This window comes from Tiliqua scincoides, chromosome 2 (genome assembly GCF_035046505.1).
Source record: "Tiliqua scincoides isolate rTilSci1 chromosome 2, rTilSci1.hap2, whole genome shotgun sequence".
Lineage (NCBI taxonomy): Eukaryota > Metazoa > Chordata > Lepidosauria > Squamata > Scincidae > Tiliqua > Tiliqua scincoides.
Window position 1 is genome coordinate 106,423,381 of NC_089822.1, and position 26,653 is coordinate 106,450,033.

The following is a 26,653-nucleotide window of genomic DNA, read 5'->3' on the forward strand; positions in this document are numbered from 1 at the left end:
GGATGTCCCCTGGTTCTGGTATTATGTGAGAGTGTAAAGAGCATCTCCCTATCCACTCTGTCCATCCCCTGCATAATTTTGTATGTCTCAATCATGTCCCCCCTCAAGCGTCTCTTTTCTAGGCTGAAGAGGCCCAAACGCCGTAGCCTTTCCTCATAAGGAAGGTGCCCCAGCCCCGTAATCATCTTAGTCGCTCTCTTTTGCACCTTTTCCATTTCCACTATGTCTTTTTTGAGATGCGGCGACCAGAACTGGACACAATACTCCAGGTGTGGCCTTACCATCGATTTGTACAATGGCATTATAATACTAACCGTTTTGTTCTCAATACCCTTCCTAATGATCCCAAGCATAGAATTGGCCTTCTTCACTGCCGCCGCACATTGGGTCGACACTTTCATCGACCTGTCCACCACCACCCCAAGATCTCTCTCCTGATCTGTCACAGACAGCTCAGAACCCATCAGCCTATATCTAAAGTTTTGATTTTTTGCCCCAATGTGCATGACTTTACACTTACTGACATTGAAGCGCATCTGCCATTTTGCTGCCCATTCTGCCAGTCTGGAGAGATCCTTCTGGAGCTCCTCACAATCACTTCTGGTCTTTACCACTCGGAAAAGTTTGGTGTCGTCTGCAAACTTAGCCACTTCACTGCTCAACCCTGTCTCCAGGTCATTTATGAAGAGGTTGAAAAGCACCGGTCCCAGGACAGATCCTTGGGGCACACCGCTTTTCACCTCTCTCCATTGTGAAAATTGCCCATTGACACCCACTCTCTGCTTCCTGGCCTCCAACCAGTTCTCAATCCACGAGAGGACCTGTCCTCTAATTCCCTGACTGTGGAGTTTTTTCAGTAGCCTTTGGTGAGGGACCGTGTCAAATGCCTTCTGAAAGTCCAGATATATAATGTCCACGGGTTCTCCCGCATCCACATGCCTGTTGACCTTTTCAAAGAATTCTATAAGGTTCGTGAGGCAAGACTTACCCTTACAGAAGCCATGCTGACTCTCCCTCAGCAAGGCCTGTTCGTCTATGTGTTTTGAGATCCTATCTTTGATGAGGCATTCCACCATCTTACCCGGTATGGATGTTAGGCTGACCGGCCTATAGTTTCCCGGGTCCCCCCTCTTTCCCTTTTTAAAAATAGGCGTGACATTTGCTATCCTCCAATCTTCTGGCACCGTGGCCGTTTTGAGGGACAAGTTGCATACCTTAGTCAAGAGATCTGCAACTTCATTCTTCAATTCCTTAATAACCCTTGGGTGTATGCCATCAGGGCCCGGTGACTTATTGATCTTTAATTTATCAATGAGGTCTGAAACATCTTCTCTTTTAACCTCTATCTGACTTAACTCCTCGGTTAGGAGGGGCCGTTCGGGTAGCAGTATCTGCCCGAGGTCTTCTGCCGTGAAGAGAGATGCAAAGAACTCATTTAATTTCTCTGCCATCTCTAAGTCTCCTTTTATCTCCCCTTTCCCTCCCTCACCATCCAGAGGGCCAACCGCTTCTCTGGCGGGTTTCCTGCTTCTAACATATTTGAAGAAGCTTTTATTATTCCCCTTAATGTTGCTGGCCATGCGTTCCTCATAGTCTCGCTTGGCCTCCCCTATCAACTTCTTACATTTCTTTTGCCACAGTTTATGTTCCTTTTTATTCTCTGTCATTGCTGACATTGCTCTGTCATTCTCTGTCATTCTGATGTCAGCAACGTTGAGCTGACATCAGAATGAAACATTTTCTGGTCAATTGAAAGTATCAAGTTGCTGTTGTGGTTTTGACCAGAAACAACTTAGTTGGAATGTCGCAAAAAATTTAGACCCAGCAAAATAAACTCTCCCATTAAAAATAAAATAAAAAATACTTTGAAAGCATGCTAGCTACCAAATCAATTTCAGGTCAGATGCTGTGCTGTCCGAGATAAAATCCCATCTTCAATCATAAAGTACAGATATGTGCCACATAACAACATTCCAACCAATAATGGACCGCATACTAAAGTAGTCCTATAAGATTATAATGGAGCTTTGAAGCAACAGGGTATACCAGATTGTCCCACTAGATGGCACTGTGCACTAAGAATGTTTGCACAAGGACAAATAGTCTTAACAATGCATTCTTCAGAATGTGTCCTTGTTGTTAAGCGAAACATTACAGGTAGACTGAAATAGAAAAAGCTGTCCCAGAGCTTTTGAACCATCACCCCCACTCCCGTTCTCAGGAAAAGCATCTTCTGAAAATGAGAGTACCCTCCAGAACAGGACTGGATGCCGCACAAGGAGTTGCAGCTGGCAGAGAAATGTCAACAAAATTGCTTACACCCATGTTCATGTAGGGATAAAGGAGGCGCATGACATGATCAGAGCAATGACAGAGGTGAGCAATTTTGGTGGCAAAATGCTGAATTTGGGGCAAGGGGGTTGAGATGAGACAAAAGAAGATGAAAAGAGAAGGTTGTAGTAATCGGGGTGCGATGACTAGGATGTGAACTACAGTTTTTGCTGAGAGGACAGAAAGTAAGGGCCATGTTTTTGCAATGTTACAGATGGAGAAGCAATATATTTTGGTGACAGACATATAAGGAATGAAGTCAAAGGCTTTCAGTTTGTGCCACAGAATGAATGAACAAGGAGAGCTTGAGGAAAGGAAGGCTTCAGAGGAAAAATGAGAAGTTTGCCTTTAATGTACTGAGTTTGAGATGACAATGAAACATCCTCACAGAAATGCCCAGATAGACAGTTGAAGATGAGGAATTTGGTGGCAGGAGAAAAGTTCTGGTATAGAGTGGTATAGTTGGGTGTCATCAGTATACATCAGTGGTACTGAAAGCCATAAGATTTGATGAGACTACCCAGTTGAAGCCTGTAGAGAAAAAACACGGGAGTCAAGAACACAACCCTGAAGGTCTGTGACAGAGAGGAGGAAGGCAGATGAAGAATGTCCCCTTGCAGAAACTGAAAGGACAATTAGACAAGAAAGAAGAGAATAATCAGAAGACAGAATCAGAGATCCCGGCCATGAAGGAAGTCAAACAAGAAAGAGTGAACAACTGTGCTGAAGGGTGCAGACAGGTAAAGAAAAATGAAGACAGTGGATAGACAATTTGGCAGTAAGGAGCTTTGGAGTATGAGTTTAGTTTTGATAAGGTTCACAGCATGTTATGAGAGCACCTTCCGAACAATAAGCAGGTCTTGCTCTGGTCAGGGGTTTGGCTGGATGACTGTCTGGGAGCCCTACGTACACGGTCTTGAGTTCACGGTGGAAAAAGGGTGAGACAAATAAACAACATCTTATGCAAAAGTCCCTGCAGCTAGTTACTGCTAACGCACTAAAGCTGGGTCAAGTTTGTTCAAGTAGGAACATCACCCTATGGCCAGAGGTGTCGAATGAAGAGCAGACTTCAGGAATGTTTAAGTGTTCCGATTTCTCACCTTTCTCCTTAATGGCCATTTTCTGCACTTCAGGGATCAGGAAGCCATAAACCAGCTCGGCCACAATCTCCTCAGACTGCAGATAGGTTCGACTATAGAGCAGATCACGTTTTAAAAGGTTACTTTATGTTTTTGCCTTCAGTCCCCTTTCCCTTTCCGGTTTCTTTCCTCTTTCCATTTTACAGTAGAGCTATATGTGGGAAATATTCTTACTTGTGAACATTCTTGCCAAGTGAGTCTGACTCAGGGACCTCCCAGACAATTTGAAAAAAAAAGAGGAATTTTCCTTTGAGCATCACGCAAATGAGCCCAGATTCAGTGCTAACAGGGCAATATTAATTTCCGCATAAGCAGACTCCTCAAAGGTTCAGTGCCCCCCTCCCCCCAGGGCTTGGTGCAACCTGCCTCCGGCCCTGTTTAAGGTACCACCAGATACTTTATTATTTTCGCTTCTATGGTGCTTGCTGCTGTTCCCTGGAGATCCCTACCGTTCTTCCATTTCATAAGCAATGTTGTTGACTTCCACAGCCACTCTCTGAATCTCTTCTCTGGCTTGTTCATCAGCTGTATTCTCTATGCTATTCAAGATAATATCTTCCAGGTAGGAATCAACTGTGCTCTGGTGCACCTTAATAACCTGGGGGGGGGGGGAAATCCCAATGATAAAATATACTTAGTTGATAACGTAAATTGATGCTTTTTTCCACTTCAAGTGAATCATGAGCCATTTATACCAAGCTGAGGAGGTTCCCACCATCCCACCCATCAAACTGACAGCTGAAGACAAAGAGCACATTTTGGGGGGCCCTTGCTGCTCAGCAATGTGTGGGTTTCATTGAGAACACATTGTGTGTCAAATGTTTTTTTTCAGGCAACAGATCTTTGTATGCATGTGGTTTATGGCTAACTGATGGGAGGCTGAGTTTACTCACATGTGTGGAAGGGGAAATCTAGATGTATTTTCTGCTAAGAAAAATCTGGATGTGAGAAGACAAGTGTTGGCAATCGGTCCCAAGGGGAGTATATGCCCCGTGTTTTGTTCAGGATAATGATGGGGGTTTGGTGTAAAGTGTGATTGTTGGTGCAGAGTGAAGTGTTTGTTCAAGTGCTCCCCTCCACCGAAGTCCCCTTTCATGAGGGCTGGGTGATATAGCCCCATGCCATGCATCTTGTGATCAGAGAGTGTGGTTGTTAGAGCTGAGCTTATATGGTGGGGTGGGTGTGGATTGATTGCCTGCCAGAGTTATGCCTTATGCTCTGTGGGATGGGGGAGGTGTATGGGAGGTTGGAGGGTACTGTGCTTTTTTGGTGCTTGTAACACGTGCATGGTCACCTATGAAATTCCTCTAATCTATGCCTGGTCTGGGGCTGGCATAGTGACTTTGTGCAGTAAGGGGTGTGTTTGCCCTGTGGTGGTGGGGATATGATTTGGTGCTATTTCGCCTGTGGTGCTTCACCCACATCATTAGCACAGCACACCCAATAAACTCCTATGGAATGTCCCCAGCACCAATGGAGTTATCCTGATGGCTGATCTGCATCAGGTGTGCGATGGTGCTGGGTTTCAGGCACAATCCACCTGCATTAGGTTTGCATCCATTGGTGGAAGCTGACTTCCACTGATGGAGCGCTCGTTCCATTGGCAGATCATGTTTTGTACCAGCATTTCCCATGGATGAGATTGGGCTGCTAACTGCCCCACAACCAAGTTAGCACCCCTATTTGTTTTGAGGTGCCTAAGCATGTGTCTTTGGTCAGTGCTAGAAATGCATGGAACACAAGACAGATTTATGTGTCTTTATCCAAGGCTGGTGTTGGGACACCTCAAATCCCAACCAGATTTTTAAAAATATACTCCCCCCTTGCCTTCCCTCCTCAACCCCTATTAAAATTTTTTTAAGTGACTACATTTGCCTGGCTTATCTCTGCACCATAATGAGCTCCAGCTTGCTCCACACGTAGGCCCCAATCCTATCTGGGGCATATGGTGGTGGATCTTGAGAGCTGCCACTATAAGTCCCAGTCTGGCGTTGCAAATCATTTTTACTCACCTCTCCCAGGCTGTCTTGTTCCCACCACCACCATAGCATGCAGTGCATGCTCCGTGCTATGGGCTGGCAGGGATAGGATTGGGCTATAAGTCACAGGATTCCTCTGTTCCTCTCTTACCCACCCTAGAGTCTTATTTTCCCAGTGATCTGTTTTGCCCCAGCTAAACATTCTAATCTCCACTGACTATTTAAATGTCTCTCCACTTTGCATCTCCACTCTTCCCCTCTGCTTCCAAGGGGCTCAGCAACACTACCACACATGCTTTTCTAAAGTCTAGTGCCACTTTACTATAAATCCAATATTCAACATTTGAATCACTGCTCATCTATTTGGTTCCATTTTCATTCTTGATTCCCTTAATTGTAAACGTATCCCTGCAATATCTAGTCCTATTCTTGCGTCTATATCTGAAACTCTCATCTACTATGAATGCCAATCTCCTTGGGTTTGCACTATGCGTCAATGATCTAGGGACCTTTGATCATTAACTCACAGTGCAAACTCAAGGAGACTGGCATTCACAATAGATGAGAGACTCAGATATAGATGAATGGACATATAAGCGTGATTGCATGTATCAATGAGCAAGTGTGGTAACACCAGGACTTGGGTCCCCTTAAGACCAGTGGCCACATGCCCCCTACGTGCCTGTTTAAAGACCTCATCCTCCTCACGTCGGCGCCTCTCTTCTACTTGGCGGCGCCCACTCTCCTCTGCTTCCCGCATTCGACGTTGCCTTTCAGCTAGCATAGCAAAAGCGTGGATTCTCCGCTCTTCCTGAAGCCTAATTAGCTCTTTGGAAAGGAAGTCCAACATGTTTGCAAGGGCCCTCCCTTCCACTCGAGCCAAATGCTTTTCCATGAGAGACATCTGAAAGCAAAACAAGAAGAATTATGCTCAGTTTTAAAAGGTGAGCCCTTCTGTCTTTCACAGGGATGAATCTTCAGTGCTGGAACTTGGTCCCAGTACTCAACCTTAAGGTTGGATTGTAGATTTATGCACGTTAGTTTTGGAGTCATGAAAATGACTTGGTTCTCTTCTTGGCCATGCTCACTTTCACCCTGTAGCAGTGTAATGATAAGCTCCTAGAGTCTTCCACAACGTTGTAGTATTTAAATAATGCAGCTATGAAAAGCAAGTGGAACCTGCCTTTGGTTCTACATCAGCTCTTGTAAGCAATTTCACTTCCCCTTCAGGTAGTCAAATGTCCACTATGAGGCTGGAGCTCTCTTTCACCTTCAGTTGGTGTAACATTACTTTTTGTAGGACCCAACACAGGGCCCAATACAGAACAAGGGCCCAACACAGAATGAGCAAATTAACTGAGGAATCACTACCACTATATTTACAGCCAAACCTTGTGTTCGTGTAGATCTCTTTGCCGTTGCAAGGCCAATGTCACTTGCTTCTCAGCCTTCTTCAAGAGTTGCCCATCCTCCTGAAGCGCATGAGTGGTGCGTAACTCCCGGATCAGTTCCAGTCGCTTTTCCTTGCCTTCAAACATCTTTTTTTAAAGCGAAGATATAACAAATCAATGAAAGAAAATACACAATGAATGTTTTCTTCCTTCAAACCTTATGTCTTTTTAAAGAGCATATCCTAGATATATTTGACTTATTTCTCTGAAACTGCTTCTTTCTCACATCACGAGTTATGGCGCAATCCTGTGCATGTCAACTCAGAAGTAAGCTTCCTTGCGTTCAGTGGGGATTGTTCCCCACTAGTTTTGGAATTGATACATCCAGGTTCAGGCCATTAGGGAAACTAAACCCCAGCAGATAGTCTGCAGTGGTCTAGACAAGGAGCCGTGCCCATGGCAAAATGACCATACAAAAACCCTAATCCCCCCAAGAGTTTCACCAGTGATAGAAGGCAAGACCTGGGAAGTGATTGAAGTGGCAGGTCATGGATTGATGTTTGCTTAGAAAGGAACACCCTGTCCCGGAAAGTGTGCAGAACTACTCCAAGACGCAGATATGATGAAGAAGGAGTTGAGGTGTTGCTCTGAGATGAATCAAGGCTTTGAAATGTTGACACGGTCAGCTTTAAGTCCCAAAAACACATCTCTAGAAGAACTTGTCCTTTGGCAAGTGTCTTGGAGGCATTTTGGGGAAAGAGAGTGGTTCCAGTTTGTAGAAGGCCACCGTTTGACTTCCAGTATCAAGCAAGGCTGAAGCTACTTCAGTGGAATTATGGAAAAAAAAATGGTGGCCACACCTCCTTTGTAGAACCCATGAGCAGGTAAGCTGCCCAAAGATGCCATGTGCTGACACAGGGCCTGGGCACAAAACTGAATCTTTTGCTGCCAAAACTAACTATGCACAGTGTTTGATGTTAGGGGAAGGAAGCAGAACTCCACCACTTATAACATGCAGCTAGATATTTAGACACCATAAAGAAAAAACACATACCATGTTTTGGATCGCTCTGCCTCGGATTAACTTCTGCAGTGTAATCACAGCTAGTTCTTTCTCTTCCTCTATCTGCAAATGACAATGAAATAATTTGTCACAGCCAAGTTCTTTTAGATGAATGCTTAGGAAAAGACACAGGAAAAACAATCTATGTATCATCTAGATTTCATGTGTACAGCATGGGTAAGGAAGGGTGAGGAAGAAACCCACTTCCTTGATTCCTTTGAGAATACTCTCAAAACTAGTCTGAATCATTCACAGATTGACTTTCAGAGGGAATGGTTGGACATCTTGATGGATATCTGGATGGAAACATCCTTTTTCCCTTATGGGGCACCCAGCAATAGATAAAAAGCCTGCTCTCTGTCCAGAATGATGCAGCTCTATCAGTATAGAAAGGGCATGCTTAATGTCTAATGTGTGCAGAGCTCTTTCCCCTTCTGAAGTCAGGTTTAAAAGAAAACAGCCAAAGCTAAGTCCTAACATGACTGGGCTCGTCAAACATGCTTTGGATCTAGAAGCCAGCCAAAAATTTCAGAGCCAGAAATTGCACAGCAAGCCAAGAGAAAGGACTTTCTTTTAACGCTGCTGTGAAGAACAAGCATGCTCATGGCACACTATAGTATACTTATGAGTACCATAAACAAATCATTATAAATTGAGGAGGAGCAGTGGCAGTCCTTGTAAAACACTACACAGAGGAAGATCACACCAATGCAGATTAAGGGCACAAACCTAACCAGGTCTACTCAGAAGTAAGTCCTATTTTGTTCAATGGGGCTTACTCTCAGGAAAGTGTGGTTAGGATTGCAGCCCAAATAGATTACTGCACAGCTTAAAACTGCCTGCCACAGAAATCTATAAACTGTGATGTGAAAAGACAAATTCAGTTCATGAATGAGAGGTGATATTTAACATAAACATATCCTGTTTTAACAGAAGTACACAGTTTTCCAGTGTTGAAAAGGAGGGCGCAGCAATGTTCCTTCTAGTGTACAACAACCCTTTTAGCAAAGGCCACTCAGTGGCATAAAGGAATGCTGCTGGTAACTCTTAAAAACTGGATTGTAGAAGGCAAAGGGTTCTACATGAAATAACAATAACCCTCTCCTGTTGGTTTAATTGTACAACTTATTACAGAGTGCCGCCCAAATGCCACCTACTAGTGAAGGTGCTTCCAGTGTTGGAGTGGAAGGACGACCAATGGCTTTTGCTATCTTCTGAAGGAAACGAAGTGGCTTCTCTGGCTCCATCATTTGATTTTTCTTGTCTTGAATTATCTGAAAAGAAGTAAGAGGGCTGTGCATATTTAAAAACAAAAAGATTTTGGAACCTACTGTACTTTCATTTTGCACATCACACTGATATAGCTGATGAGCACTGTGTGCCTGTGGCCGCAATCCTAACTAATTTTCCAGCACTGACATAAGGGCAATGCAACTCCAAGGTAAGGGAACAAACATTGCTCTACCTTGCGGAGGCCTCCATGACTGCCCCCCAACTGCAGGATGCAGCACATGCCCCACTGGCACAGCTATGCCAGTGCAGGAAAGTTGGTTAGGACTGTGTCCACAAATTCACCTTTTCCTGGTTAGTGGCATTCAAGGAACAAGCTCTAACAAGCTGGCCAAACCCAGTATCTCATAATTCCCTTCTTTTATTTACTCCAAATTTTCCTGCAGATTTAGAAAACATTTCAAATTTCTGATCCGTGTTTTGCATTGGAATTGGCCGTTTCAATGGTTGTCTAAACTGCTAGAAAGGAAAAGGAAAGGGGTGGGGGGGGGTGGAGAGAAAGAAAAACTAGTTGTGTTCCTTTCCCAGTTGCCCAGTGAGAAAGAAAGCAAAGATGGGATGAAGACAAAAAGATGACCAAGTAATAGTGCTCAAATATCAACCTCCACATGCTCAATAAAACATCTGATATGGATTCTCCTTAGCCCCCAGTTTTATTATCTAGTACTGACTAAAGCTGGCAAGCCAAGAAGTGAATTGTTCAGGAAACAGAACTCAGGCAGGAAGAGCTGATATGATCTCACAGTATCAAAATACCTGGTAAACCTGTGCCAGTTCCATCTCTAATCTAGCTGATCGCTTAATGAACCCATCCTTAGTGGTGGTGCTCCTGGGTTTTGGAGCTTCGGTTTGGGGCTGGGTGACGGAGGCAGGGAGAGATGCTTCTAGCTGATGTAATCCTAGGAAATGCAGAAGGAGAGCATGGGGGTGAGAGGTTTGAATTATGTTAAAAAGAAGCAGCGGAATCTAATGAGGCCTTGCCAAGCAGCCAGGCTCCAAAACAGACAGGGTGCCCCTCATCCAAAATAGTTGCTCTTTTGGTTTCACTGATGGGGACACGGCTATTGCCATTGCTTATGTGGCACACAAATGCAGCTGCCTTTGCGTTAATTGAAAAGAAAAACCCATCTCTTTGGGAGCTCTTGTAGCACATACGGGAAGGGAGACTGTCTTAATATGACTTACCATCATAAGTGTTGAGAAAGGGGTTCTTCACTATGAAGCGATCTGCATGATTGTCCGGAAAGTACCCAATTCTCGATAAAGGAGCATACGGCTGTGAGTCATAGTTAGTGTACTCCTTGATGATATTTCTTCTCTCCAGTTTTCCCTCAACATTTTTTCCTTTAGCTATTAGTCTTCTGATTGCTAAAAAGGAATTTAACTCCAGTCAAAATCCAGAGGTTCAACGCAGCAGGTTCACTACATGGCTTGGAAAACGGAGGTGAGCTGGGCATGTGTATGTATGCTTTGGTGAAAATGCAAAGTGGTCACCTTGAAACTTGGGTCCAAACCAAATGTGCAGATATCCATGTGATAAGGGGCATTTTTCATGGAATAAGGACACATGAGGAAGAAATACCCACAGGAGTTTTCTTATCTCATGGGTTTTGTGCCATGAAATATCCAAGTATCTCTTTCCCATGTGCCCCCCTCTCCATGAGTTTGGAGCCTTCCACATGGGTTTTTGAACATACAGTTGCAAAACCCACATGGTTGCAAAACCCACATGAGTTTAGTGATACACATCTAGATTGTTCTCCTGGGAAACCCTTCCCTGCCATAGCTCCTCCTCTCCTTGTTTTTGGCTTTGAATGGCAGCCTTTGCTCCCCCTTGCTTGTGGCAAGAAGGAAGAGACAGCAGCAAACATATCTTTTGCTTGCTGTTTAACTGCTTAGGATTGGGGGGGGGGGGAAGCCAGCAACACTCTGATCCTCTTCCCAGTGAAAGGTGGGAGGTGCCACCTGTATATATTACTTTAGTCAAAAGTCCCATTGCATACAATGGAGCTTTCTCCCAAAAAAGTGTGCATAGGATTGCAGTTCAAGTTGTGGGGAAGGAGCCTTGCAATCTGTTTTGCAAATTACCATTTCTCAACCAGCATGGATCTCCTTTCTTAAAGTCCCTGCATTAAGGTGTAAAGGAAGAGACAGGTGGTATCATGGAGGCATAAGGGGTGGAGTCATTTGAGGACACTTGTGGGTGGATGAAGGTGGTGGAAGTGGACACAAAGGTCACAGAAGGATACAAGATACGTGCTTGGATACAAGAGCAGATTGATAAGAAGGGCAAGATAAGGACAAGATACTTGGATAGAATCTGGGAGAAGATAGTAAGACAATCTTACTAAGTAAGATAGTAAGAGCAGGGATTTAAGAAGGGGCATCACATATTCACAGCAATGAGACAAATGGTTTTGTTTTCAACAGAGCGATAGAGAAAGGTGAGGGAATGGAGGTGAGACAATGGGAGACAAGAAAGGGAAAGGTTGCAGCAGTCAAGGTGAGGAAGAATCAGAGCATGGACCAGAGTTTGTGCTGATGAGAGAGAAAGCGCCATATGTTTTTTTTAAAATGTTGTAGAGACAGAAACAACATGAATCGGCAACAGATTCAATCTGGGAGGCAAAGGAGAGAGATTAATCAAAGAGAAATTCAAGGCTATGTGCCTGTTTGGTGATCAGGCTATAGATGTAGGTTTTCTCCTCTATGTTACCTTTTATATGTTCATGTTGAATCTTCTTTGCTTTCTCTTCTTTTTCTTGCATAAGATTAAACCACTGGGCATCTAAACGACTGACATCCAGTTCATTGCGATTCTCTTCCCGTTTTCGAAGCAGTGCCTTTAAAAGTTCTAGTCTAACCTCTTGCAGTCTTCAAGTCAAGAAAAAACAAACACATAAAGAAGAATGTCCAACAGTTCCCAAATATTCAAGTCATCCTTGTCTTATCAGAATAACTGAAGCCCTGGGCGGACATTAGGTTCACGTGGAGAGCATCCACATGATTGGGGGGAACAAGAGCACACCAAGCCCAGCTCGTATGCCCCCATGCTTCCGAAGTCCTGTTCCCCCTCCCAAACTTCCCATGTATGTACAGCATTGCAGCATGAGCAGAAAGTATTTGACTATGCAGACAAACCCTGTATGTGTGGGAGCTGGACTTTGAGAGCATGTCAGCATGCAGCAAGACTGCTGATTCACAATCACCAACACTTCTCCCCCTACACACCTGAACAGGAAATCTGGAAGTCAGGAGGAATGCCAAGAAGCTAACAATAAGAGATGCAGCCGGATCCTCTGCTTCTTCAAAAGTAAGTTCCAGACTAAAGCCTGTTCCCAAGGAAGTGTGCAGAGGATTACAGCCTGATTAGAATGAACTTCATTCTAAAGTGGACTAAGATAAAGATAGTATCTCAAATGGTTTCTAAGTAATTAGATATACAGCCATTGTTTCTTGCACAATCAGGATTTAGAGAACAGATTTTAAAAACAAGAATCCAAGGGGGCATGCCTAGCTTAAGAAGACTGTAAAACTGAACTAGGTACAAACACCAATCACCTTTCAGGTATATGTGTGTCCAAGTTTGTCCCAGGGAACAGGGCAACCCAGTCTTGGAGCACTCTGGATGCAACTTCCTGGGGCAAGAGATGCCATTCCCAGAATTATGGCTGCAGGTAAGTTGTGGCACAGCTCTCTCCATCACTTTCATCATGGGGAATTCTGTTCCAGTGTGTGGCTCAGGAAAGCTAGGAAAGGGGCTGAACTTGCAAGGACTGCCTTGAAGGCATTAAAAGCCTAGTTTAGGGGTCTATGATGAGAGGACAAAGCAGCAGAGGGTTGAGGGCTCAAGGAGAATCTCCTATAGCAAAGAAGCTCTAGACTTTGAAGATGCTGGATGGCTGCAGAGGGGGTCGCAGGCTCCCCAGACCCTGTGGAGAGCCATAGTTACCCCCAAGTGATTGGAAAATCCCCCTCCTGCCTGGCAGCAACATAATCGGCGTGATTATATTGCTGCCAATTTCTTTGCCATTCTCCATACAGGAGAATGGCCCTTTTCCAGTTCCCCTGGGGGGGTCGCAACCCACCAGTTTGAGAACCATTGCATGAAGACAAACACAGTCCACCGTCCATGCATTGAGTCCTATGAGGGACTCTTGCTTTTGCTGCTTATCGTGGATAAACTTTGTTGTCAAGAATCTGCAAGCCACAATATCTGGCTGGTGTGCTCAGTTTGGTGCAGGTTTTGCAGACCTGAATGGTAGCCGATACCTAAGGTCTACTGCAAATATATCCAGGATGTACAATCACTGCAGTGCCCAGTGGTCCACCCTGGTATCCCACCAAAGATTCAAAAACTCTTGTTTTTTCCACCTGCCTAAGACTTCAAGAGAGGGGGGTCTTCAAGGCCTGGCAGCCCATGATTCATGGTTGGTGGCTTGTGTTGATTGGTGCTTCATGCTATCTAGACCTGCCTTCATATCAAGGCCCATTCCTATGAGCCTTTGTGTTGTAGCAGTGACTCTGAGGAGGAAATAACCCAAGATGCCCATTCAGCCCTTCAAAATCAAAGACATGAAAGAAAATCTGTGCTGAGCGACTCTAAGAGTAAGGGATAGAACAGAGACTAGGCTTCCTGGTAAGGAAGAGTGGGGGCACCCAGTGAGCTCCTCCTCACTTTTCACAAATAAGTCAGTTCTCCTGGTACTTGATTCACACCTGAATTGGAGGATTCCATGAGACCAGGATTAAGAGCATAGGCAGGTAAAAACTGAGCACCTACTCTTCTATTTCTTCCTCCCGGAAGGCCCACTCTTTTCTCTCCATTTCTTCCATCATTCTCCTCCTTTTTGCAATGTGTTTTGCATCGCTCAGTGGGGGAAGGGTTGCCTCCCATGCTCGCTTCTCTCGGGCTCGTTCAATTACCTCCACTTCCGCCTGAGTTGCTGGAAGTCCCCGCCCTTCAAAGTGCAGGGAAAAGAAATCAACCTATATGAAGTTCAGCAGGTTATTTTTTGGAAGTATGTTTTAAGTGGGATATAATAAATACAGTGTTAGGTATTCGATCCAGGAATAAACCAACAGCACAATCCTATGCATGTCTACTCAGAAGTAAGTCCCATTGTGTTCAATGAACACAATGGGACTTACTCCCAAGAAAGTTTGTATAGAATTGCAGCCCAAGATCTTTTGTTAGGTGGAACCTGAAAATGTAGCAACACAGCATCAGGCACCAGGAACAAAACTAACCTCTGACATACAGAAAACTGTTCCTGTGCTCCTCATATAATCACCAGCATTTTGCTCAACTCACCCCAAGATAGTGTGACTAGAGTTAGCAACTCTGGTATTGAACCAGGAGGCACGATGTATTCAGGGCTATAAGGATCTGTCTGAGCTTCACCATCTCGGTAGTCCGTCTGCGTACCCACTGTGCGTGAAACAAGATAGGCTGGTTTGTCTCTGGGTAGCCCTTGATGGATGTATGGCTCAGGCCTAAAAGTCAAAAGACCCAAACAGTAGCTCTTTTATTTTTGTTTATTTAACCTGAGAACACCTACATACATACATAAGACCTTTATTGGCATAGATAATGGAAATAAAAAACAACAACCAAACACTAAACATTCAGAACACACACACAATAAATAAAACACTCGTAATCATCCAATACCCCCTCCCCCCATTCACCATAATATAGCTGAAGACCCAGAATTCTGTCCTGCCAGAATCTCAGAAACAAAGTTGGCAACCTTGTCAAGAGAGTCAGTTTCCTCTATGGAAAGAAGAGTTTGTAATTTAAATGAATCCTCCCAGCCCTGCATTTTGTTCAGCAGTGGAGCCAGATAGATCTTACGAAGGGTATCATGGAGTGGGCAGTAAAAAAATATATGATGTAATGTCTCCACACAATTCCTGTCACAGGTACATCTTCTTTCTGTGTAGGGAGTGCCACAAAACCTGCCCGCTAGCAGAGCTGATGGAAAGGCATTGCATCTCGTAAGGGAGAATGCTCTGCGAGCCTGTGGGCACTGCAGGTGATAAAGGAAAGAAGCCGGTTTCCCAAAGCTGACTGGGATGTGCAGATGGAGAGGGGAGCAAATGGTGTTAGCTGCACAGAGTAGCTCTTGACGCTCAATATCGAGCAATCTTTCCTTGATAGTCTTGTAGGCTTCGCTTAAACCAATCATACCCAGACTTGCTGTGTCTAGTCCTATCGATTTAAGTTTGGTGAGTAAATCCGCAACCTACATAGGCAGTACTGAATCAGCCAGAAGGTGGTACATTAGCCCATATGGGGCAGCACTGAAGAGGATTGCAAGCCAAAATTTTACTGATCTCAGCCAAGCCAATGTTTTGAGTCTAATAAAACCCACTTCAAGACACATAGCAGAGTATGGAACACATGTGGGAAAACCCAAGATCCTCCTCAGGAAGGAGGCCTGTATGCTCTCAGTTGAATGATTCAAGGCCTTATGCCAGATTGGACAGCCATAAAGAACTTGCGAAAGTACCTTAGCCTTGAATACCTCTAAAGCAGCCGGGACATATCTGTTACCTTGGCTAAAAAAAAACCGGGAAATTGCAAGGGATGAGATTTTTGATGCATTTAGGACTGCATTACGGTGAAAAACCCACGAATGCTTATAGTGGAAATTAATGCCTAAATATCTGAATGTCTTTACCTGTTCCATTTTGTTGCCCATAAATGACCATTTAAATGGTTTCCAATTGTTGGCAAACACCATGATTTTAGATTTAGAGTAGTTAATCTGTAACTTGTTGGATGTAAAATACTCTATAGATTAAGTAGACGTTTTAAGCCAATTCTTGTTCGAGAAATAAGAGCCGCATCATCCGCATACAGTAATAGCGGCACTGGATGGGACCCAAGTATTGGGCAGTGACCATCCACTGTCTTCAAGGCTGGGGCTAAATCATTCAGGAACAGGTTAAATAGCATGGGAGCCAAAATACATCCCTGCTTAACCCCTTTGTTTATAGCAATGGGGTGTATGAGGCTACCACTCCTGGTATATCTAACTTTACATGATGTGTTAGAGTATAAGACCTTAATTAACATCAATAGTCTTTTATCAATCCCCATGCTGGCTAATTTAGACCAAAGAAGATCTCTATCAATGGAATCAAATGCAGCTCTTAGATCGAGGAAAGCCACGTAGAGTCTTGCCTTGGCTTTCTTAATCTGTTTATAGACTAGGTGAGATAAAATTAAACAGTTATCCATTGTTTATTTGCCCCGACAAAATCCTGATTGCTCAGGACCTAGTATATCCTTAGAGTTGGTCCAGGTAAAAAGCTTATTATTTAGGTATTTCGCATAAATTTTGCCTATTACAGAGAGCAAGCTGATAGGCCGGTAATTTGCAGGGAGCTTAGGGTCACCCTTTTTAAAAACTGCGATGATTGTTGCCGAGACCCAATCTTTGGGAACTAAGCCAGTCCTATCGATCATTGTGAAGAAGGGTGCAAGCAAGTGAGCCCACCACTCAGGGTCACATTTTAAGAGTTCAGGAGGTATTAGATCCGGTCCAGCAGCTTTCCCTGATTTCAATTGATCTATTATCTGTATAATCTCCATGGGCATCACAGGGGGCCAGGTAGGTAGATCAGATGAATTGAAGTCAGGTTGGGTATCTGGGGATTTGCACTTATCAAAAAATAGTTCTGAAAAATGTTTAATCCATACAGAAGAAGAGATTATAACTGGGTCATCCATTTTGGAGCTAAGAGAGCCTGATACCACGGCCCAAAATTGTTTGTTATTTTTTTGCTGTATCGCTTGCAACAACTTGATCCATTGGGCATGGGTGTACTTCTGCTTTTTATCTACCAGTAAGACATTAAATTGTTTTTTGTAGAAAAAATATTTAACTGCCTCACATGGAGCATTAGATTTTCTGAAGGCCAAATAAGTTGCTCTGATCAATGCCTTGAGGTCTCTGCATTCTTTATCAAACCAGTCCTTTTTATCGGATACACCATGTACAGTGCTCCGCTTAGGGTTGGAACCCAGGGTTCTAAGGATGTGGTCGATTAGGCATTCAAATGACTGAATTTGGGCAAAGGGGTCAGGCTCCTTCAAAATGGATGATAATGAATCTATACTTGTTAATTCCCTAATTAACTGATGGAACTTTAAAGAAAGGGTGTTGTTCACTATGATTTTGCTACTACTCTCTGTGTTTACTTCAACCCCTGGGTGTGCTGGTGTTCTCCCCGAGTATAGATCAAGCACCAGGGTTAGACTGCCCAATGGAGACAATGCCTGCCATTCCTAGTTGCCCTGTGAGGATTACAAACTCATCCACAGAGGTACAGGATGAGTTGCCTGCCTCAGACACAGTGTGTGTCAGGAATCATCTCCTGAGGAATTCTGTGTTCAGCTCAGAGATCTCAGACACTGGTGATATCACTCAGTGTTTGCCCAACGCTTCTTCACAAGTTACAACGTCTCCTCAGAATACTAGTCCTCACAGCGGTGATACAAGCTCCCAGTCCATGGACCTGCTGCTCCAACTGGATATAGACGAGGACACACTAACCAGAGAGGCTCTGGAGGCATGCAGAGCTCTCCCTCAACAAAAGCAGTTACAGATGGTCAAAAAAATTGAGATGGTTTGGCAGGAATTAACAAACATTATTCTGATCCAATGTTCTTCTACATCTTTGGAGAGTTTATCTCCACGAGACCCTCAAGCATCATCTCTAGAAGCAGACTCCCTTTGGAAGCTGCCCATTCAGGCTGAGATCCATCAGGAGCCCAGGTGGAGGAAACTTGCCTCCCTCCCCTTCTCCAGAAGAAGATGAGATTGTGGAAGGAGCTATAAATGCCTTCAAGAGCCTTCCAAGGATGGAACAAGCAAACATAATAAAATGCCTGGATAAAGTTAGAGCAGAACTTATTAGTCCTAATAAGGAAGCTCTGACTGGCAGAACGCATCCTTCGGTTCTTCCAGAGCAAGCTTTGGGTCATCAATCTGAATCAGAAACTACTTCACCCAGGGAACATGTTACTAATTCAAGAGATTCTGTGTTACTCATGGAGGCTAACTTAGCCTCATCTAGCTGTGTGTCTCATGCCCCCCTGGAAATTGAGAACCTGCCCATGAATGAAGCTTGACTGATCAACCCTTCTCCTGACTTGGTCTCTCCCTTTTTGAGAATCCTTTCCTGGAATATTGCAGGATGGAGGCGCAAGGAAAATGACACCGACTTTTTAAGTTATCTTAGAACCTTTGATGTAATTATGTTGCAAGAGACATGGGTCCAGGGCCAATTGCATCTTAATGGATATAAAGCTTTTTTGCTCCCTGCTATTAAACCTAATTCTAGTGGGCGCCCATCAGCAGGTTTAGCCATGCTGGTGGCAGAGCATCTTAAACCTTGCTCCCTAGTCACAACTTCGGGGTGTTGTAAGATGCAAGCTTTAATGATATCCTGTGAAGCTATTGACTTATTATGTGTTAACGTCTATATCCCCCCTATACTTGACAGTTCTCAGAGATCCCAGCTCTGGAGTGACCTCTTGACTGGTATAGATGACCTCAAGAGGAATCATCCTCTAGCTGAGGTTGTTTTGCTGGGCGACCTGAATTCCAGGGTTGGAAACTCTAATCAAATTTATTCTAGAGCATGGATTGTGGATGAAGAAGATTCTTTCCCCTCATTTTGTAAGTTAGATAGATGGTCAAAGGATTCTCATTACAATGCTAATGGCTTGGCCCTTGCAAGATTTTCTGTTATTTCTAATCTGCTCTGGCTTAATGGGCTAAAGGAGTACCCCAATGCTGGTGAATTTACATACATGTCCCCCCGTGGGTCAAGCGTCGTAGACTATGCTCTCGTGTCCATGTCTTTGAAACCACATGTGAAAGAGTTTGACATCGGGGATCTTACTATTAGTGATCACTTCCCTCTAACCCTGGTGCTTGAGAACACCTAATTTGCTTGATGGTCATGCAGACATTTGAACTCAGATTGCCATAGTCATAAACCAGCCCTAGACATTATATCACACTGGCTCACTTTTCATTTAAGTTGATTATACAAATTCTATGGTCGGTTGTGATGATAGACTCCACTTTTGCCCAGAGTACACTTTTTGTACTTACTGTATAAGTACAGTATACTCAAAAGCAAGGGCCATTTATGTAATTTGAAAAGTGGTATATAAATACTCTTACGGCCCCAGTCCTATCCAACTTTCCAGCACTGATGCAGCTGCAATGCAGCCCTGAGTTAAGGGAACAAACATTCTCTTACCTTGAGGAGGCCTCTGTGACTGCCTCCCCACCATAGCAGGATGTAGCACACGCTCTGTTGGCACAGTTGCATCAGTGCTGGAAAGCTGGATAGGATTGGGCCTTTACTAATACACAATCAAGGCAAGTTTGGGTGTGTGTGACCCTGTTCCCCATTTCCACTCAAGGTATCCCCTGGGTTCCAGTTGAGTACGGTTTCCTACCACTGAATTAGCTGAGAACAGTAGCATCTCAATCCCTCAAAACCCCATAAAAGGGTCAGCTAGATTGAGATTTTGTACTCTTTGTCTCAGTATATGTACAGTTACTTGTACACTGCTCTCATGAACCACCAGATGCTAGACATCGTCAACTCCAGCAGTTTTATGTTAGAGTTTTTTGTAATTTTGTCTCTAATTTCAAATAGGGAATTTTTCTGCTTTGAATTTGTCGACTTTCTGTTTTCTTTTCTCAGCAAACTGTTTCTATATTTGAAATGCCTGTCTCATTCAGATCAAAGTAAAGAGCTGTTGCCTCCTACTTTCTGATTTTGCTCACGATTAATGTTACAAGTGTATGCATGAATGCAGGTGTATGAGAAAACCGAGGGCACAGACTGTGGGTTTGGCATTCTTCATCGATGGTGTTCTCCAGTGGATCGTGGCCAGTCATGAAAGTCTGACCATTTCATGGCAGTTCTGCCATCTCCCTTGACTGGTAACAGTTTCCAAGGTCTTAGGGGTGTCTCCCACTACTGCTTTTTAATACGGGGGGGCCGCCATATCCGTGGGTCCTGAATCCACGGTTTCTGTTAACTACAGATTGGGCCTGCGCCCCCCCCTATGTGGTGAGTGTCCCCCCCCCTTCCAGAGGGTGGGGGTAGGCGTCTCCTGTATCTATGGATTCATGTGTCATGTATTCACGTGATTCACAGATTCACAATTTTTTGTCACTAGTGTTGTCACCCTCTAAGGGTGGCACCCAGGGCTGTCTGCCCCCTGCTAGCTACGCCACTGTGGCAGGGATCTAGTCTTTGAGTTCCTTTGACTTGTATGTGGAATTTTGTGAATGTGCATTCGTGCTCTACAGTTTGAGCAAGTTTGACTCATCCTAGTGCAGGTGCAGCAGCCACGTGCAGAGGGAATGCCATACAGCTCTGTACAGCCCTGTTCCCTTTCTTTTGTTCACTGCATGTGCACATGGTCATTATGGGGACTGGGAGATCTAGTAGGCACTTATTCACCCTCACCCAGCTCTCCAGTGAAAGATACTGTTCCTTGGCTTTTCAATACCACTTCATTGTTTAGAAAAATCAATGGAGCATCACCTGAAGTCTGTGACATTCTGTTCCTGCTACTTACTTTGACATGGCATACACAATATTCAGTGGCATTGGCTTATGAAACGGAATGAAAGGCCTGCAAAGACAGAATAGTGTGTTTAGGGTAACCCAATGAAGCAAAGCATCAGTTATTAAAGCTCTCCAAGGCCGCATGTTTCTTAGCAAGTATATTATTTAGCTACTCTTCAGTACCTAACCGATACTTTTCAGCTATTTTACAAACAATAGTCACTATTCTCATATTTTGGCTTTTAAAAATATCAGACAGCCCAATTCTATCCTGTGCTGAAACAGTCAGGTCAATTGGCCTACACTGTATCCAGCAGAGCATAGGTGGTGGTTGCAGCATAACTCAGGGTAAGGGGATTTATTTCCCCTTACTCCATACCATGTGGCAGCCACCCCAATAGGGCTATTCGAATCTGTAACAGCGATTTCACTTGCACAGATCCGAGCAACCCAGTGAAATGCCAGGCTAGCAAGGAGGGTAGGATCTGGCCAAGGTTGCCCAGGCCGGTCTCACCCCCCTCCCAGGCCAGGCCCACTCACCAACCCATCCTCCAACTGCCTTGAAATACTCTCAAACCCCCCCCACACACACACACACACCAGCCGCCCTCAGCTGGCACAGTTTTATCTGGGTCCAGTGGCGTGGAGACTGGATATGGCCTCCACAAGCCAGAGCACATCCATGCACTGGCCCAGCCAACTCTCCAGGAGACGCGAATGTGCTTTACAGCATGTTCACAACACTCGTGGACAGGCGTAAGGGACTTGCACCAGCACATCAATCTGGAATGTGCCCTAAAATCTTATTTAAGATACAGTGGATCCTCACTTTACAATGAGTTCACTTCATAATCAAATCACTTCACCATGGACTCTCCATGTAAATAAATAAAATAAGTCAATCATTGATGCAAATACAAGCATTTTTAAGTGTCTCAGTTATTATTTACTTATTTACTTTTCAGCTATTTTTACTTAATTATTTTGGATTTATATTCTGTCCTTCCTCCAAGTGCAGGTGTCCAGTTGATGTCCTCAAGTGTTCTACGCTACAAGCAAGGCTCTCATAAGCAGAGAAGCAACACTGTCTAAAATTCTAGAGCAGGGGCCTCCAAAATATAGCTTGGGGTGCACCAAGAAAAACCTCTCTGGCATGGTGCAGCAAAGCCTAACCGTTCTGCCCCACTGCCTCCCGTCATCACACCCAATCTTTGTAGAAACGCAGCCGAATGCCCCAGAAAGCTCTGTGTCTTTCCCAGGGTTGCCAAGTGCACGTTTCCACAAAGACTGGGTGCGATGAAGGGAGGTGGCCAAGTAAGGCTTCACCACCACTGCACCCAAGAGGCTTTTCTTGGTGGGATCCAGCCCACGCTTTTCTAGGGTATCCTACACAAGAAGGACCAATTCTCTCATATTCCAAAAGCATCAAAGAAGGTAGAACGCCTAGTTTAGGAATCCCTCAAAAATAATATACTCCCAGGTTTTATCATTTGAAACAGGACAGCAAGAAATTACCACTGCAGATTCTTCCAAAGCTTCTGGAACAAAACCATGGAAACTAGGAGTGAAATCTTCTCTGGTGCTTTAGGAATATGAAAGAATCTGCTCTTCACATGTGTTTTGACATCACTGATGCATTTGGTTATGTTAACATAATATCTTTGAAGTGAATATGATTAGCTCTGTTCAATCCTCACCGTTCAAAATATTTCCAGCGATTTTTTCCACTGACTTCAGGATCTTCATACTCAATTATGGGAACTGAGGGCTGAGATCTATAATGAAAAGGTAAGATGTAAAATTAATCACTAAATATAATATTTCAGAGAAAGATAGTCTCATCAGTCAGACTGTATACTAGAAGAAACTGTCAATTTTTTAACATGTGATCATGGAGAAAGTAATACAGACTCTGAAGCCTATGGCTGAAGTTAAGCTTGTCAGAGGACTTGTATGTTTAGGCTTGCTCTGGCTGGACATCTGAGGTTTTACTTACCCACCCCTGCCTTTGGTGGTTCAAAGCCCTTAATCCCTCAGAAAAGTCATTCTTTCTGAATTTGCACTTATCCCCTTTTTCTTGGTTGATAGTGTACAGGAAGCCTCCTTGACTCCTGAGGACATGATGCTGAGTAAATGATGCTACAGTTATCAGTTGCCTTAGTGATAGTTCAAGTAATCTAAGCTTTAAAGACATCATGATATTGAAAGCTATCCCAAGGTCCAGGAGCATTAGTAGGATTATCTCTCCTTTTCCCAGCATGGGTGGCTAGCAGGGTTAGCTTTAGACCTCTTGGGACCAAATGGGCCCCACACCCGAAGGGCTTCCACAGTAGGGTGAAGAACGGATTGCCTGTAGAAGAACGGATTGCCGCCTCCATGCAGAGCATATTGAGGCCAGTGCAGCAAGTGGAGCTTCATGACTGGAGGCTCCTCCCACCCACCCCTGCCTCCAGTTGGCTCAAAATCAGGCAAACAGGAAGCTGTTGGTGATTACATCACCATCCACCTACTTCCAGGTGCCATACTTCACCATCGGCCCCAGGCCCGCCGCTCATCATTGTGAGTAGGGGAGGCTGTGCAGCGGGGCAGGGGGTTGATGTCTACCCCCAGGGTCTCTGCAAAAAATGATTCAAGTTGGTCCCTGGAGCTCCTGGAACCAGCCCTGATGGCCAGGGTGACCAAGGCTATTTCAATATCAAAACCAGGCTCAAAACTAGATTGAAACGGATTGAGGACCATGTCCACATTCTTACACCACACAATTGGAGGAGTGGAACCCTAGGCTTCACCATCTCACCCCTTTTACCTGGACATGCAGGTTTGGTAGGGCAGGCCTTACATTAGGCTGAATAGCTATCCCAAGCTGGCAAGAATTTTTCCAACCCACAAATACATGTGATTGGTGAATAACTGACTTTCCAAACAAAGAAGAAGAATGCTGCAGGAGAATTTGCCAGCAGCTCTAAAACTGCTGAATCTACACAAAAGTTTTGGGGGAGTTAGAAATGGCAAAAACAGGGGGGAAACAGCGCATTCATCATATAGGCTTCACAGCACATTAATTATTTTTTTAACTGAGGGCTTTTTGGCTCTTCTAGACTTCATTTTGTTTATTTGTTTTTTTTTTAAATTTATATAAAGACTTTTATCCTTCTTTTCCAGAACTCAAGGTGGCAACAAATTCACATTCAATGTATTCTGCAGTATTTGTAGCACTCAGTACTGTTACTGCATCTGTGGTATAAAGATTGTGTTTTGCTTCCTGCAACATTAATTAATCAATTGAATTTATATCCCACTTTTCTAGCCAATGAAGGGTACTCAAGGTGGCACCAAACGAAACCAGGGAACATGGCGTTGGCTTTGCGGTCAGAAATACCCTGCTGAAATCCATCATCCCACCTACTGTGGGAAGTGAAAGAAGGCCCATAGCCAGGGAGACAGACCAGGGACAGACTGCACTTGCTCCCGGTGTGGAAGGGATTGTCACTCCCGGATTGGCCTTTTCAGCCACACTAGACACTGTGCCAGAACCACCTTTCAGAGCGCGATACCATAGTCTTTCGAGACTGAAGGTTGCCAATACAATACAAGGTGGCTCACAATTAAAACCATATTAAAAATATAAAGTGTGTGTTTGTGTGTGTGTGTGTGTGTGTGTGTGTGTATGTATGTATAAACACACCTTTAAAAATAATAAAACACAATAAAACCTGGATCCCGAATTAAATTAATTTTATCATTCTTTGTGTGCTGCCTTGAGATATATAAGCTGTAAAAATAAATAATAATTTATTTATTAATGAATAAATATTATTTATCATTATCATTATTATTAGGAAGAAGAATTTTTATATAGGCATGCCCCAGTATCGGTGGGAAGAATGTTCTAGAATGCCCTGCAGTTAACTTAAACCACAGATACCAAAGAATGCCCCCATCCTCTGGAGGAGAGAGGAGCTTCACTCCCCTCGCCTCCAGAGGAACCTCTGAGCTTGACAGTAAAAAAAAAACAAAAACAAACAAACAAACAAAAACACTACTTCCGGTTTCTCTGTGAAATCAGAAGTGACTTTTTTATCCCTTATAAGACATAAAAAACGTCACTTCCAGATTCACAGAGAATCCAGAAGTAGCTTTTTTTAACTGTCCGGCTCAGTGTGAGCCCAGCAGAGCCCACGGACAGCCTCTGCTGGGCTCAGAGGACCATCTGGAGATGAGGGGAGTGGAGCTTACCTCACCTCCGGGGGGGGGGGTGTTCAGGGAGCGCATGCAGAGGGCCAAAGAGTTCTGAAATCCAGCAATACAGAGGGCATACATGTATGAACTGTGCAGGTGTTCCACTGAACCATATTGTTTCAGGGCACATAAAAATGGACATGCAGTTAAAGCCATCAGGCAGCATAAGGGAGGTTATTACGCAATCTTTTGACACCATACTGAAGCTGCAATCCTATAAATGCTTTCATGGGTGTAAGCCAGATTGAACACAATGGGCCTCACTTCACAGTAGACATGCATAGGATTGTGCTGTAAGTGGTTAATTAGCTGGCATATTTAGCTGTACTTTAATCATTTTCTAAGCAAACCTAAATCAGAGTAATCCTGAGTCAATTATAGTTTAAAATACACATGCACACACATTTATCAATCAGAACAGGTGTGTCAAACATAAGGCCTGGGGGCCGGATGTGGCCTGCGGAAGCTTTTTATCCGGCCCTCAGGCTCTCAGCTGCTGAGCCATGCTGAGGTGTTACTGCTGAAAGGGAAGCCCACTTGAAAATTGAGCTCTCTCATATCTTGAATATGATCAAGAAATGTATATTTTCTCTTCTATCATTTGCAGCTAATGACAGAATTAGCTGCTTTAATGACATCACTTTCAGCCCTCAGCAGGCATCATGAATGCTATTCAGCCCTCTGTATGAAATGAATTTGACACCCCTGCATTAGAAGATTACTTACGTGGCTAGTGACTGAAAAGTCTGAAGGCGCTGTTGTGCTCTTCCTCTCCATCTTTGCTCAATGAATGGGGGGACAGGATTTGTCTCTTCAAGTCGCGCAACGCATCGTGGATAGTGGTTCATGTTACTAAACATAGATTTAAATACTGGAAACTTTCTCTTTTTCATGTGGAAGACAGGAAAAACAAATACTGTGTGTAAACATGTATAGAACAATATCATTGCCAGACTTAGCAGCCTCCAGGACATAGTTCAGGTAACAGGTCAATTTTTTGAATAGGCTAGCTTCCAGACCACAGAAGAAACAATTCCAAGGTCTGGAGGCTAGTTTTTGAGTATCTGATAGAAACACAGGTACTCTTAAATTGTTCAAATAGCTACAAGTCTCTGCTGATGAGAGAGGCCTTATAATAATTCCCAAAAGACAAGCAACTACTTCTAGAAACAGAATTCTCTCTCTCACAGTACATGGTACATACATAAACACGTTGACTACTAAGACTTAATATAAACTAAAACCTAACCAATGAGTATCTTCACAGGATCCTAATAACTTCCACTTTTAGACTCGCACTATAAATTGCACAAACAGCATCACAAAAGAAAAAGCACTGTGGGTCACGAGCACATAGGCAATAACTACTAGTATACAAATTATTTCATAGCATTGATTCTAAATCAGTGAACGAGCAGGATTATGTGCAGGAGTGTACAAATGATATCCTGCTTATAAAGTTCTTACTTCCTTTAAAAAGTAGATTTCCTGTTTCTGTCTCTTATCACAAGTGTGTTTTCACAGAGATGTGATGGAATTTGATTAAATCTGAAGCAGACCCTTTGGGCCCAATTCTATCCAACTGTCCAGCACTGATTCAGCTGC

At 43.9% G+C, this 26,653-nt stretch overlaps 1 protein-coding gene across 1 annotated transcript in view; it reads right to left on the bottom strand.

Annotated features, from left to right (window-relative positions):
• Window positions 1-26,653, bottom strand: part of CFAP91 (cilia and flagella associated protein 91) — a 32,710-nt gene that overhangs the window by 3,466 nt on the left and 2,591 nt on the right. The window contains exons 3-16 of the mRNA XM_066616107.1: window positions 25,775-25,932; window positions 22,507-22,584; window positions 20,820-20,876; window positions 14,508-14,689; window positions 13,977-14,154; window positions 11,910-12,067; window positions 10,379-10,561; window positions 9,950-10,092; window positions 9,061-9,177; window positions 7,895-7,966; window positions 6,841-6,987; window positions 6,132-6,353; window positions 3,920-4,068; window positions 3,432-3,523 (exon numbers count right to left, since the gene is read on the bottom strand). Coding sequence (XP_066472204.1) covers window positions 3,432-3,523; window positions 3,920-4,068; window positions 6,132-6,353; window positions 6,841-6,987; window positions 7,895-7,966; window positions 9,061-9,177; window positions 9,950-10,092; window positions 10,379-10,561; window positions 11,910-12,067; window positions 13,977-14,154; window positions 14,508-14,689; window positions 20,820-20,876; window positions 22,507-22,584; window positions 25,775-25,932 — 1,936 coding nt within the window. The remainder of the gene's footprint in view (window positions 1-3,431; window positions 3,524-3,919; window positions 4,069-6,131; window positions 6,354-6,840; window positions 6,988-7,894; window positions 7,967-9,060; window positions 9,178-9,949; window positions 10,093-10,378; window positions 10,562-11,909; window positions 12,068-13,976; window positions 14,155-14,507; window positions 14,690-20,819; window positions 20,877-22,506; window positions 22,585-25,774; window positions 25,933-26,653) is intronic.